The sequence below is a fragment of the Idiotropiscis lumnitzeri genome, chromosome 11 (genome assembly GCF_059441095.1).
Source record: "Idiotropiscis lumnitzeri isolate Australia: NSW breed Sydney's pygmy pipehorse chromosome 11, RoL_Ilum_1.0, whole genome shotgun sequence".
Taxonomy (NCBI): domain Eukaryota; kingdom Metazoa; phylum Chordata; class Actinopteri; order Syngnathiformes; family Syngnathidae; genus Idiotropiscis; species Idiotropiscis lumnitzeri.
In genome coordinates this window covers 8,110,520-8,124,686 of record NC_142401.1, presented here as the reverse complement: position 1 = coordinate 8,124,686, position 14,167 = coordinate 8,110,520, and the positions used below count along the sequence as shown (strand labels likewise).

Below are 14,167 nucleotides of genomic sequence, written 5' to 3'. Positions count from 1 at the left end.
ACCAAATGAAATGAGGGAAATTAACGCATCTGTACATAACATTATCATCTAAAAATAAAAAAAGAGGAATGCATTATGTCATTTAAAAGACGTTTGTACACGTGCAGAATGTAAGAATAAAAAAGAAAAGCCACCCACTGAATGGTAATATGAGATCCCTTTTTATTTCAGAAGTGCCACTAATTTGGGAAGTTTACACAAAGACTAGATTGAAAAGTTCTCCATTATATTCAAATATTTAAATTTTATTTTGATGCACATAAAATTGCCATTACTGAACAGTATGTTTATTTATTATCTTGGTGGTTATTTTAGACAGCTTCATATTAAGAGGTGTTGCCAATTGTTATCTTAGTGAACGAAGTGCAACTATAAAATACTTTTTACTATTTGATAAGGCTCTTGTAAAATAAGATCGTTAGATAACTACATTTTTGATCATTCAAACGTTTGATTCAACTTGTAAATTCAATAAATTTGCATCTGACGTTTGAGAGCTGTGTTAAAATAATTTTAGGTACAGCGGTCCTTCCTCCTAACATTGACGGTTACGAACAGCACAAATTGGACTGTTTTTTTTTTTCTTCATTTGATCGTTTTGTCATTTACTTTCGTTTGTTTCCCCTCCACAGTTTACAATACAAGCCGAATTCTACTGATTAACTGCATTCATTTTATTTTTTTTAAACACTATTGGACTTTTTTTTTTGAGTTGTATGCAGCTCCCAATAAGTCAGTACTATCAATTTTTTCTTAATCTTGTAACGTAGGCATACCGCATACAATTAAAAATTCTTTTTTTAAATTATGCTCTTTCTTTTATTTGAGGGGGGGGGGTGTTGGTTGTTATTAAAGTAGCCAGCCCCAGTCGCCCATTGACCTATATTTAAGTTCAGTGTTAATGTTGAAACTGCATAATATCAAACGTACTATTTTAAATAAATAACCTATGTCAGATAAATACTTGGGCCAACACCGGAATTGTTACATTTACAGTAGCGGCCGCAACTGTAATTTAATGTTGATCGTGATGCAGAAAACTCTGCGCCATGCTGTAAAAGTCCGTGCCCACCAAGTGTGTTTTGGATCATTTCGCAATGAGTGCGGTGCGCCGGGTGTCAACACTCCGCGGCATTTGTTATCTTGAACGCCTCTCGCCCGGTTGCCGATTTATCTGCTGCTACTGCTGGGAACACATCACATGCGTGTTGAGGATTCTTGCGTGGCCATCGGTGCACAGCAGCAACACCCAAACGAGCGTCTGACAGCGCACATGTAAGACTTTTTTTTTTTTTAAATTCTTGTTCTTGTTTTTTATTTACCCCAAGACCCCTAAATCATATTAGGTCTTATTCGTGGACAAATATTTACCGCGGGGCGTTTTCAAACCCCCTGGCCATCAGTGGTAAATCTTGCTAACTGTTAGCAAAGTTAGCCGTGATGAGGACGTGCATATCTTGTTTCATACGTATAACCAGTTTACAAACTCCACCAACTGTCGTCTGTCCTTATGTGTCAATATTCGTTGTTAATTTCCTATCAAACGAATAGCATATTGACGAGGGTATTTGTTTAAAGAGCTTGTAAAAATCACTTATGCGACGTTCACGTTACAAGAAAAACTGTCAGAAATTCCATTGTTTACTTACTTCCTAATTTGTGTTAATGAATCACAAACCCGCAAATAAATGAGATTTGAGTCATGTTTACTGGAACCGTCGTTGCTCTTGATTGTCTCTTAATTATCAGTTTAGTGCCCTAATCGCGTTTGCTTGCTTGTTCGATTTGTTTTAGCTGCCTATGTGGCACTTCCTTCACATGCGACTTGTAAAAAATATTGATATTTAATACAGTATGAAGCTTACCAGGTTACAGTATCTAATAGATGCACTATAAAACGGACTCACACCATTACGTACTTAAGCGGAAGTCCCGATTTAACTTTATTCCTTTTGTAAAAGTAAAAGCTTAAATGTAAAAAGTAAAAATGAAGTTTTAATTTGAATTCTGTGGATGTCCCTATTTTGATGCGGTGGCACAATGGGGAAAGTGAATGTGGTGGTTGTGGGAAACCAAACTTGCACATTAAATAATTTACCTCTCAATAACTTTCTTTGCACTCGTTCTGAGTGACAAAAAGGAAGAAGAACAAAAAGACCACAAAAAAAAAAATCCACCTAACCTTTTTGGGACGTTTAACATATTGTCGCTTCAACATTGTGGAATGTCTTCAGACAAAACTGCAAAATATGGCAAATCTAACTGGGGGAAAATATACATGATGGTGGTTTCTAGGCTCGGACTAGACACAACACATTCACATGAATTTTCTTGGAACTGACATGGAATAAGATCTCCAATTCTATTCCATCTTTAATGCTCCCTGGTTTACGTTCAACCTTGTGGGTAGATTTCCCAAGATGTCTCTGGGCACATATGAATAGTTAATTTATTGAAAAGTCATCAGAAAAATAAACACAGAATGTACAAGTATTGGAAACAACCTTTCTTAGTTTCCACTGCTGATGGAATTTGATATAAGCTTTTATTAAATGTTGGTCGGCTGATTGGATCAGTTAAAGCTGATGGGAGATGCGGCGTAAAACTTGATTCCGCTTTGCAAGATGTTTTTTTTTCTGCTAAATTCAAAATGAATTGATGGAGAGTGGCATGGATTCTTCATCTTTCCTACTTTACCGAACAGATTATCACTGATAGAAGAAGACAAAGTCCGTCTGATCAATCAACCGTAATCTGTTAGTCATTCATCGACTGACTGATCCCTTTGGTCATCCGAGTCGCCTTCAACCTCATCGTATTAAATATACATTTTTAATCATTAACCTCCATAACCATTGAACTCTATCATGGTCTTTCTTTAACATGCAGCATAGTTCCTCCTAAGAGTTTTTTTATGTTATGAGTCTTTGCACATTTGTTGTTGTTGTTGTTGTACATTTCAATAAAATAAAAAAAAAAATCTATTTTATCTCTGGAAGTTTATTAAATTAGTCTTCCTCACTAAATATCTGCATGATCAGTGTTTACCACAAATCTGTTGGTTGAGCTCCTTTTTTGAAGGTCTCTGCTGATTGGTCGCTTCAGTAGGAGGTGAAGTGGTTAAAGGTGCACTTTGGTATTGGTATTTAACAAGACTGTAACATCCCTTGGAGTGAGCACATTTTTTTTTAAACACCGGATAAGGATGAAGTCAATATCTGCTCACATTTGTTTGCAGCTCATCACGAGTGACCGGCTATGACACGAAAGATGATATGAAGTCACTTCTTTTAAAAATAAAGCTGCTGCAGTTTAACTTTGCTCAGTGAGCAGTGGGGAGAGATTATTTACTCAACTGCAGTGTTGAGCGTGCTGCTAGGGCGATATGTAATAGTGAACAAGTGGCATTTCTTCTTCACAAAAATACTCAAGTAAAAAGTATGCTCTGGCTTGTAACGCGTGGCAAACTAGGCATGAAAATTTAAGCGCTGATATTTTAAAATGTGAAAAATTCCCAATTTGGCTTTTGGATTTCCTATCATTTTGACAAATTCTTCCCAATGTGATTTTCCTACAGAACATCAATGCGATGCTGCTGCTTCGACGCTGTCAACGTCTAACTCAATTTGGTCCTCTCACACCTCTTAGGTACTTTGTGCTTATTCTCATCCTTCATTGTATTTCATGAGAGGCTTAATGAGATTGTCTCGATTTTTGTAGACCACAAGCGTCCGCTCCTGCAGCGTGTTGTGCGGTTCGTCTTGTGGGCAGCAGCAGTAGCAGCGACGATAAAGACTCGAGATGGGAGCGCACTGGACACGCTCCAAATTTGAGGCTAGCTTTAGCGGGTCTGCTGGCCGGGACAGGAGCTGTTCTGGGGTATGGCCTCCATCATCATAAGGTCAGCTTTATGCACAACTTGGTTCAACCTTCTTTAAGGATTTATGCGAAATAATCAGAAGACTTGCTTGATGGTTTCATTTGATGGTATCCGCAATAGAAATCCAATTGTGAAATGAGATTTTTGGATTAGACCCATTTTGTATTAATGCCACACTGAAAAAAAAATACCTTACTTCTTACCACCCTAATCTTAATTCTTTGACAATAATAAAGGCATATCAAGATTTGTAATTTTTTTTTTTAGATTGAAATCATAATTTTGGTCAAGTTGCAATTTTTTTTTTGTTAAAAAGTTTAATTAATTCAAGGTCTATGTCAGAATTTTAGGAGAATAAAGATGAAGTTGAATTGTATATTTTCAACTTTATAGTTAAAAAAATTACATTTGAAATAAATAAAAAAAAAATCATGATTTAAAAGTAATAATTTTACAAGGTCTATATTTTCTAAATTGTTTTAGTTTTAGATTTTCAAGATAAAGAGTAGTATATGTTTAAGGTGAAACTCATAATTGCATGAGAATAAAGTTGGATAGTCTAAGAAAAAAATATTTTTGACATTGTATTTGTCTGTTATTGAGATTAGTCATATTTTTTGTGATTAAAGCCGTAATTTTATTAAATTAAATCAGTTTATTTTAGAAGCTAAAGTGATGATTTTGTGAGTGGAAAGGTGTAGGAGAAAAGTTGTCAGTTTTAGAAATGTTTATTTTGTATATTGTATATTTTCAAAATAAAAAAGTTATTTTAAAAATTAGAATGGGATAGTTTCTAGATTAAAAAAATAGTGTGTTTTTTTAGATTTAAATCATAATTTTAGGAGAATAAAGTTGTGAATTTTTTAAAGTTTACAAAATCCCCCAAAATATTAAATAATTTAATGTTGTTAAAATTTGACCAGTCTGGCTGCATGACTCCTTTTGTTATCTTGAACTCCCAGTAAGTTGAGTTTGCGTTGTTGGCATGACCACGCCGTGTTTTTGCAAACGGTGCAGCAGAAACTCGACTCAGCACATTTGTCAGTTTTGACTCCCACGATTTGACTCAGCTTGTTCCCTCATGAGCTCAGCATCCCTCTCAGATATCTTTAAAGTCACGGGAAGTTGGCCAACTCCCAAACTGATGAGAAATGATTCGCTACCAAAGTCATCATCATGTATTTTAAAGTAAACTTTCACGCACCAACTTTTGATGTTGTGCCTTCTGATTGACAAAATTGACTCAATGTTGTTATCTCTGCGGTGCAGGCGGAGCAGGCCGACGTCGTTAGCCTTCAGCCCAAAGCGCAGCCTTCCCAACTTGCCATCTTCAGCCAAGAAGAAGTCAGCAAACACTGCACGCTCAAAGATGGCGTGTGGGTCACTTACAAAGGCGCCGTCTACGACATTACAGAGTTTGTCACCATGCACCCCGGTGGGGATAAAATCCTCCTTGCTGCAGGCGGGGCCCTCGAACCCTTTTGGGCTCTCTACGCGGTGCACAACCAGGAGCATGTGATGGACATCCTCTCTGAATATAAGGTGGGATGAACACAAGCCAGCAAGGAGATGTGTGTAATGACGTACAGGCTTATAGCGTCACTGTACCAAGCGCTTGGCGTTTATAAAAAAGGGCCGTGAGCAGATAAAACACAGCCCTTAAGAAGTAAAAAAAATAAATAAATACATTTAATTTTAAATGAAAGTGAACAGAAGCATTACAACAATATATGTCTTTGAAAAAGCACAGTATTTAGAAAATAAAACATTAACAAGGTTTATTCATTCCATTTTTTTCAAGTTCGGCGGGCCGGATTAAAATGTTTGATGGGCCGCATGTGGCCCTCGGGCCATATTTTGCCCACCCCTGATATAACGGATCCATCATGATCTCGTTTTTGATTGTCTACAAGGTTGGCGAGCTGCGAGCAGAAGATCAGAAGAAGCAGCAAAGCGAGGCGTCATCGGATCCGTACTCGTCTGATCCCGAGCGGCATCGCGTTCTGCGCGTCAACAGTCTGAAGCCGTTCAACGCCGAGCCCCCTCCCGAACTTCTCTCGGACAGCTACGTCACACCCTCCGCCATCTTCTTCAAGAGGAACCACCTGCCTGTTCCGCAGGTGGACCCAGCGTCATATGAGCTGCAGGTGGATGGCCTCCCCGGAGCAGGTCTCAAGTTGTCCTTGGAGGATTTAAAGAAGCGCTTCCCCAAGCACACGGTCACGGCCACCTTGCAGTGCGCAGGCAACCGGCGCTCCGAGATGAACAAGGTCAAGCAGGTGAAGGGGTTGAACTGGGGCATCTCGGCCATCAGTAACGCCACGTGGGCCGGCGCTCGCCTTCGGGATGTGCTTCTGGCGGCCGGCTACGGTCCGGAAGTGGCGCGGTGGGCTCACCATGTGCAGTTTGAGGGGCTGGATAAAGACGTGACGGGGACAACGTACGGCGCGTCCATCCCTGTAAACAAGGCGATGAGCGAAGAAGGCGACGTGCTGCTGGCATACGAGATGAACGGCGAGCCTCTCCCGGCCGACCACGGCTTCCCGGTGCGGGTGGTGGTGCCCGGCACGGTGGGCGCCCGCAATGTCAAGTGGCTGTCCAAGATCACGGTGAGCGCGGAGGAGAGCGACAGCCACTGGCAGCAGAACGACTACAAGGGCTTCTCGCCCACCACCGACTGGGACACCGTCGACTTCAAGTCGGCTCCGGCCATCCAAGAGCTGCCCGTCCAGTCGGCCATCACCGTGCCGGCGGACGGCGACGTGGTCCCCCGCGGCGGCGAAGAGGTGACGGTAAAGGGCTACGCGTGGAGCGGCGGAGGACGAGAAGTGGTGCGCGTGGACGTGTCGCTGGACGGAGGGAAGACGTGGCAGGTGGCCCGGCTGAGGAGCGGCGACGTGGGCCAAACTCCGGAGCCTTCGCCCCCGCCGGGCAGAGCGTGGGCATGGAAGCTGTGGGAGCTCACGGCCGCTCTTCCACCGGAGGCCCGCCAGCTGGAGATCGTCTGCAAGGCCGTGGACAACAGCTACAACATGCAGCCCGACACGGTCGCTCCCATTTGGAACCTGAGAGGCGTGCTGAGTAATGCCTGGCACAGGGTGAAGGTCAACATCAGTGACGATGAAGAATAGACGGCGTCAGACGGGTTTTTTTTTTGTTTTAAAACCTCCCTCAAACAACTGTCAGATATCTTTCTGTCTGTGACTATTGAAAATTAGAACTTGCTTTTGAATTGTGGTTTGAAAAAACGAACTAGTAAAATGGACAAAAATGATTGGATGGCGGATCCAAAAGTGTATATTCTCAACCGTAACCTCAAACTTTCCGTAAGTCAGCAAAGTTGGTGCTTAACATTTTTTATTGGAAGCAAAGAAAATAATTTATGTTGTTGTTGTTGACCTCTTGGGAGCTTTGCCCACTTCTTGAATTTAAAAACTCAAACGAATGAGGTGAGGTTTATTATCGATATTTAATGAAGGTCTCAACCGTTTGCGTAAGGCATGTCGTTCCCGTTCTCGAATGCCGAATCGATCATGTGCATCGATAGGTAAAGAACACAAAGCTGATGTATATGAAGGAAATATATATTATTGTGTGAAAAATCATAGGATTATTTAAGTTTAACATTTTAATTTTGTGAAAGAATCTTGGGTTCTTGCAAGTTGTCATTTCAATGATTAGTGGAAGTGCTTACTGTGGAATGCAGTTCAATTAATACTGGGATATTTCCAGTAATTTTTTTTAAAAAGGGAAACATTGAAGATGATGAATAAATATATCTTAATTTTGTACTTGAGTCACTGATGATTTATTTGCAACTGATGTGGAAAAGTTTTTTTGTCAGCATTTTATTGACTTTTATTGAATTCAAATGTTTTATCTAAATACTTGTTTTTTCTTTTTGGGTGTTTTTCCAATGTTGAGATAATGAAGCCATGGTGACTTTAAAAAGAAAATACATAAATATATATATATATATATATATATATATATTTCTTTATTTATTTTATTATTTTTTAGCAGTTTGTGATGCTGTGTAGTGGCTGCTTGCGTTATGTGCTCCCATCAGATGAGATAGCGATCACACGTTGGCGATACATTTTTTTTTGGGGGGGGGGGGGCTTTTGCATGCTCAGTAAGATGTTGCTAAAACTGGGCTTGCACTTTGCCAACTGGAAGTGTCCCAACCACCAAGATGCAAACATTCACACCGAAAACAAATCGCAAGGTGCTCACCGAAGTGCTCCTTTGTAATTGTGTGGATGTTGTTTCCGTGCGTAAAGGATGTGAAGGCAAAATGAGGACAACTTCTGAGAATTCTAGCCACATCCTGTTTGGGTATTTTGGTTATTTTGGCTTGGGGCCTCGTGTAATATCCCGTTATTTGGTTCACACGCACACCGGATTGTGCAACCTCCTGCGCATCACCACCATATGTTATTCCTACTCTTCCACAAACCCAGTAACATGCAAAAAAAAAATCTTTAAACGTATTCCAGTGTCCTATAAAAAGTATATTTTGACTAATTTGTTGTCATCATGGCTCCTCGGATCGATCTGTGACTCATACCTGCCCGAACATTGGGGTGCGCATAAGAAATCGATCAAAAAATGTCAAGCGTGCAGAATCTTGGTTTGCGTTTGTCGTGCCTGCAGGGGGCAGTTACAAGATGAGTCATTCATGAATACAATAAGTGTGTGTGTGTGTGTGTGTGTGTGTGAGCGTGTGCGCGCGCATCTGAGAATTGCCGGCTACTAAAAGAATAACAATAAAAAACGATTAACGAAACCAATAAAGTCAAACATAACTGTATTAAAACGGATCTTAGTGTCTAGACATGAGCAGGATTGCACAATTATGAATTGGAATTTGTTGGAATAAATTTTTTTTCCCGGTTGTTTTATTACTCTGCAAACTTTGCAGTTCCTCCGCTCGGTCTCGTCTGCAGCCCGATGACTCTGTACACATGCTTGTTCAGCCCTTGTCAAAAAGTCGTTTATTCAAGTATATTATAGAGAAATTTGTTTTACACTAAAACAGAGACATTATACTAAAAATGTACTTTTTAAAATCCTATGTTTTATCAACTTCACAAATGGCGTGTGCTGAAAAGTATACAGAAAAGTATTAGATAAACTTATAGTCCTCGTTAACTTCTGTAACATATCCGGAAAAATATAAAACTATTGGTACATTAATACAAAGACTTAAATTTATATGAAAGCAGAGATTAGGCTCAACTATTTTTCTGCCAGAAGTGCTGATAGTTGACAATATTTGTCCAATGACAGAAAAGGGAAATTTACTGATTCATGCTTGCATTATGATTTGTGCTGTGATTCCTCTGGGAGCAGCTGGACAACCACACGCACACACACGCGCACGCACACACACACACACGCACACACACAGAGATTTAGTGCAGCCTGTTCCTCAAATCTACATTCTTCCCTGATGGCTCATCGTCTCCCCAGGGTTGAGTCACACGCCAGTCCCCCTTTAAAAGTGCCGCTGCCTCCACAGGCCGAGCACTCTGGTGTAAAATTTTGGGGTGAGGAAACCTCAGAGCTCAAAGATGGAGAACAGCGGGCTGCCCGTGATGCTCGTCGTGCTCGCTTGCAGCGGCGCATTCTGTGCGGTGGTGCAGTGGATGGAACTGAATGAAGCACAGGTAAGATGCTTTTTGAATGCAACGTTTGAAGTTCAATTCCAGGAAGTCAACTGGTTTGTTGGTGCACATTGAAGGCCTATTTGAAGCAGTATGGCTACCTGAATGAGCCCACGGATCCACAGGACCCCAATTACCTGGAGGAGGTCATCGAAGCTCTCAGGTAATTAATAGTAAATAAATATGACGTCAAGTTACATTACAAGATGAATACAATCTCAACCACAATAATAATCCGATTGTTAAAAGTTGACCTCACTCAGACACTCTCACTGAAGACAGAGTAGTTAATACAATTGCTTGTGCAGGTGTACCTAATGCTTTTTTTTTTCTCTAGGGTCTTCCAAAGGGTTAATGATCTGCCCACCAGTGGAGAGTTGGACGAGGCCACCTTGGCTGTGATGAGGCAGCCTCGCTGTGGCTTGGAAGACCCCTTCAACAAGAAACAGCACAAATACAGAGTGTTGGGTGATTAATACTCCATGGGTTTTCATATCCATGATGCGCAGATGTGCGTTGGGAAGCTTGATAGTCTGTACTAACGCTGAAGTATTGATCAAATTCAAATTGCAAAGGCTGAAATTTGGACGGAAAACAAAGACAATATGTGTATGTAGGTGCATGTGTTATTTATATTTTGTCTAGATAAGTTCTGTGCTTACAAAATGCAGTCCACATATTATTGTTTCATGAAATATGAATATTTAAGGCAATAAGGCCACAGATTTGTTAGCGTTAGATTAATATTGTAAGTAGATTTATTACTCACCGGTTTATTTTTATTCCACAATTGTTTGGTAGGCTTTTGTGTGGTTAACATAGTGCATGCTGTTTTTCATGTTAATTAATGTTTAATTTCCCTTTATTTGAATGATTAAAAGCTATTCTTGCGATACAGCCAACAATGTAAAATTAATAGCTGACTTAATTCTAAATAGTAAAATAATTTTACATACAGTACAGTAAATGTTACATTTTGGTATTTATTTTGTTAATTGATTGAATGGAAATTGTATCGTTGTAATTAGAAAAATATCAGTCATAATATTGTTCTTCATAAAAAACATACATTATTATCATCATCAAAAAGAATGTAAAATATATATATATATATATTTTTTTTGTTTGTTTGTTTTTGGGGTTTTTTGTTACCATTTTGCTTCAATTCAATGGACACATTCAGTTGCTCCTTCTGGTGTCCACACCTTGGCCAAATGGGGGCAGTATAATACAGACATGCGATATAAATGGAGACTGCCACCCCTCTCAGTAAGCCACATTCATAGTCGTTCTTTGCAGATGGTAAAGAATACATGCCTCTATTTATATCTTCACAGGTCGCTGGAAGAGGAAAAATTTGACCTACCGCATTTACAACTACACACCGGACATGAAGAAGGTTCAGGTGAAAACAGCCATTGAAGAGGCCTTCAAGTACTGGAGTGACGTGACTGATTTGACCTTCAGGGAGGTGGAATACGGAAGAGGTGACATCAGGATCGCCTTCCACAAGCGAGATGGCTACTGCAGCATTCCGTTTGATGGCCGAGGTTAGGCTTTTTTTTCTGACATTTTCTTTTATGGAGTTTAGCTGCAACCTCATCATCATCATCAATCTCCTGCTCCTCATCAACTTCCTGCAGGTCATGTACTGGCCCATGCAGAAGCACCAGAATCTGGAGTTGTCCATTTCGACGAAGATGAGTTCTGGACGGAGGGGTCATATTACGGTTCTAATTTGCGGATCGTGGCGGCTCATGAAATCGGTCACGCTCTCGGCCTGGGTCATTCTCAGTTCAGAAGCGCCCTGATGGCCGCCGTTTACACTGGTTACCAGAGCAATTTCAAGCTCCATTTCGATGATGTGCGAGGCATCCAAGCACTTTATGGTGAGTCACTTAAAAACATTGTAATGATTGAAACAGACTCAAAACACAGAACACTTCATTCGATAGTGTTTTGGAATGCAATGCCTTTTAATATTCGTCGTACCGAAAGCTGTTTGTAATTGTTACAATTTTCCTGAAGGTCAAGACATTTTTTTATATAATTTAAAAATGTTTTAAATATATTTTTTATATATCGTGCTAATTACAGAAAATTGTGTGTGTAATCGTTTTTACCCCCCCAAAATATGAATAATAATAATAAAATAATAATGATATGATATATGAAAAAAATTAATAAATAAATATATCTATCTATCTATCAATCTATATATATATATATATATATATATATATATATATGAATCAATAAATAAATATATATACAATTTTCTGTAATTAGCTCGATAATCCCAATTTTTCTACTTCATTTCTGTACTTTTTCTTAAGATCTGTCTATTTATCTATCCATTTATCTATCTATCTAAAAATCTATCTGTCTAGCTAGCTAGCTAGCTACCTAGCTACCTAGCTTCCTTGCTCGCTAGCTAGCCATTATCTGATGAATAAAGAATTGTTCTCTAAACCAATGCATAATTTTTTTTTCTGTTCCAGGAAAACGCACAAGCGCCACTCTCTCTAGTCCAACAACTTCAGACAATGTCTTTCCTACTGAAAGCAGCAGCGACACTGAGAGCATCCCTGACCCATGCACAGCCAAATTAGATGCCATCATGCTTGGTATGAAGAGGCAGCAAATACTTCCAATATCATGTTTTCTGCATGATAAAAAAAAATAGTGAGACTTTAGGGATTAGGGGTTAACTTTAGGGTTTTATTAGGATTTTGTTAGGGGAAGGAATTTAAGGCTAGTGTTAACGGTAAAGGAAAGGTTGGAGTAAGATTAGCAATTATGCAGTTAAAGTTGAAACTGAAGGGTAAGCTGCCTTGTCCACAGTCTTAAACTATGTCACAGACCTTAATGGTGTTTTTATTTGTCCAATTAGGACCTTGGATGAAGACCTTTGCTTTCAGCGGAAAGTACACGTGGACCATCTCTGATTTGGGACACAACACACCAATGAGAATCGACAGACTGTGGAAGGAGCTCCCTGGCAACATGGATGCAGCATTGCACTCGCCAAGGACAGATAAGACATACTTTCTTAAAGGTGAACAGCAGTTTCTACATTGGCGAAGTTTAGTCTGTCAGTCTTTCCATCATTGGTCAGTCCGTCCGTCATTCATCAGCCTGTCTGTCACGCTTCAGTTTGCGCAACATTCATTCGTCGGTTGTCGCTCCATCTCTCATTCGGCAGTCAGTCCATTACTTGCTTTTTGAAAAATATAAAATAGAGACCTCTAGCAATAAAAGTGTTAACGTGGCGTCACTGATGACAATCTTCTATGTGTTATAAAGTGTGCTGTTTTTTAAATTCCTTTTTCGTGCTGTAGGTAATCAAGTGTGGCGATACACTGGCTTTGTGTTGGACTACGGTTACCCTAAAAAAATGCAACGCGTCCCTCCCAACATCGATGCAGCTTTGTACCTGGAGAACAGCAAGAAGCTTATTTTCATCAAGGTAAATCATAAGCTTGCTCCTCCTTTCATGTGCTCCACGTGGTGAACTTTCATGGAATTTGTTTGCTTGCAGGGCTCTAATTTCTGGCAGTGGGATGAACTCAAGTACAACATATTAACTGCCAGGCCGCTGTCCATGCTCTTCAGCGGCGTGCCTTCCAGCCCGGACGCAGCCTTCGCCTGGACCAACGGCAGGGTGTACTTCTTCAAGGGGGATGACTACTGGCGGGTCAATGAGCAGCTGAGAGTAGACAGAGGATACCCACTGAGTAAGCGAGAGCGCTGGATGCGATGCTGAGGGCCGTCCGACAGGGGGCAGCAGACACCAAATTGCAGGGGTCAGCTCCAAATGGCATTTTTTTTTTTTTACAGGAACGTAAGAACTGTCTTTTACCCTGTCGTTTTGTGACTGTGAAAATTATGTAAGATTTTGTTTGATTTAAGGAAGGCCTTTTTCTTCTTTTTTTTGTTTTCTCTCTCTTGCAAACACATGTGTTAGATTATGATTGTTGCTTTGAAGAGGACGTTATGTGATGATGGGAGTGTGCTCTGTCGACCAGAAGAACTCTTTTGATTCACAATGCTTCCATTGTGCACATACTAGTGATGGTGAGATGAAGCTTCTTGAAGCATTGAGGCTTACCATGCGATTGGTTTGATTTACGTGTCAAAGCCTCAAAGGTGGTTCAAGCCCCTCCGGCACTACCAAGTGGACATAAAGTATATCGACATGCAAGTAAGAGGTTTTCTTGTGCAAGGTTTTGATTAGGATTGCACTCATTGAGTTTTTATTGTTGTGGATAAAAAACGTACTCACAAAAAGTTTTATCTCGTTCATTTTTATTCCCCCCAATTTTTTTTGGAACTGCGGCTCTGTCTGTTTTTTTCTTAATGTTGATTCATTGACATAATTTGACAGTACGTGATTAAGACGGGTGAGCGCTGGATTTTATTGAAGCAGGTGTGCCTGGCAGTGCAACATTTAATATGGTACTCAGACAGGTAGTTGCAAATCCAAATGAACCTACAAAACTGTAAAACTTTTACTCGATGACAAAAAGTAACTTTGTACTTTTACTCAATTACAAAAGTAACTCAGTACAAGAAGCGCAGTTTCTGATTCAAGCAGCAACAAAACTTCATTGTGGTT

General features: G+C 40.1%; 2 protein-coding genes across 2 annotated transcripts; both read left to right on the top strand.

Annotated features, from left to right (window-relative positions):
* Window positions 1–1,096: 1,096 nt before the first annotated feature.
* Window positions 1,097–7,669, top strand: suox (sulfite oxidase). Its single transcript, XM_088307949.1, has 5 exons — window positions 1,097–1,275; window positions 3,578–3,648; window positions 3,721–3,901; window positions 5,150–5,422; window positions 5,794–7,669. Exons 2-5 carry the CDS (start codon window positions 3,590–3,592, stop codon window positions 7,009–7,011), a joined length of 1,731 nt encoding a protein of 576 aa, XP_088164075.1. The 5' UTR covers window positions 1,097–1,275; window positions 3,578–3,589; the 3' UTR covers window positions 7,012–7,669.
* A 1,716-nt stretch (window positions 7,670–9,385) lies between these two features.
* Window positions 9,386–13,858, top strand: mmp19 (matrix metallopeptidase 19). The gene is made up of 9 exons (XM_088309826.1): window positions 9,386–9,552; window positions 9,627–9,712; window positions 9,887–10,017; window positions 10,887–11,099; window positions 11,193–11,438; window positions 12,051–12,176; window positions 12,443–12,607; window positions 12,891–13,018; window positions 13,091–13,858. The coding sequence occupies exons 1-9, from the start codon at window positions 9,457–9,459 to the stop codon at window positions 13,313–13,315; spliced, it is 1,416 nt and encodes a 471-aa protein (XP_088165952.1). The 5' UTR covers window positions 9,386–9,456; the 3' UTR covers window positions 13,316–13,858.
* Window positions 13,859–14,167: the final 309 nt, after the last annotated feature.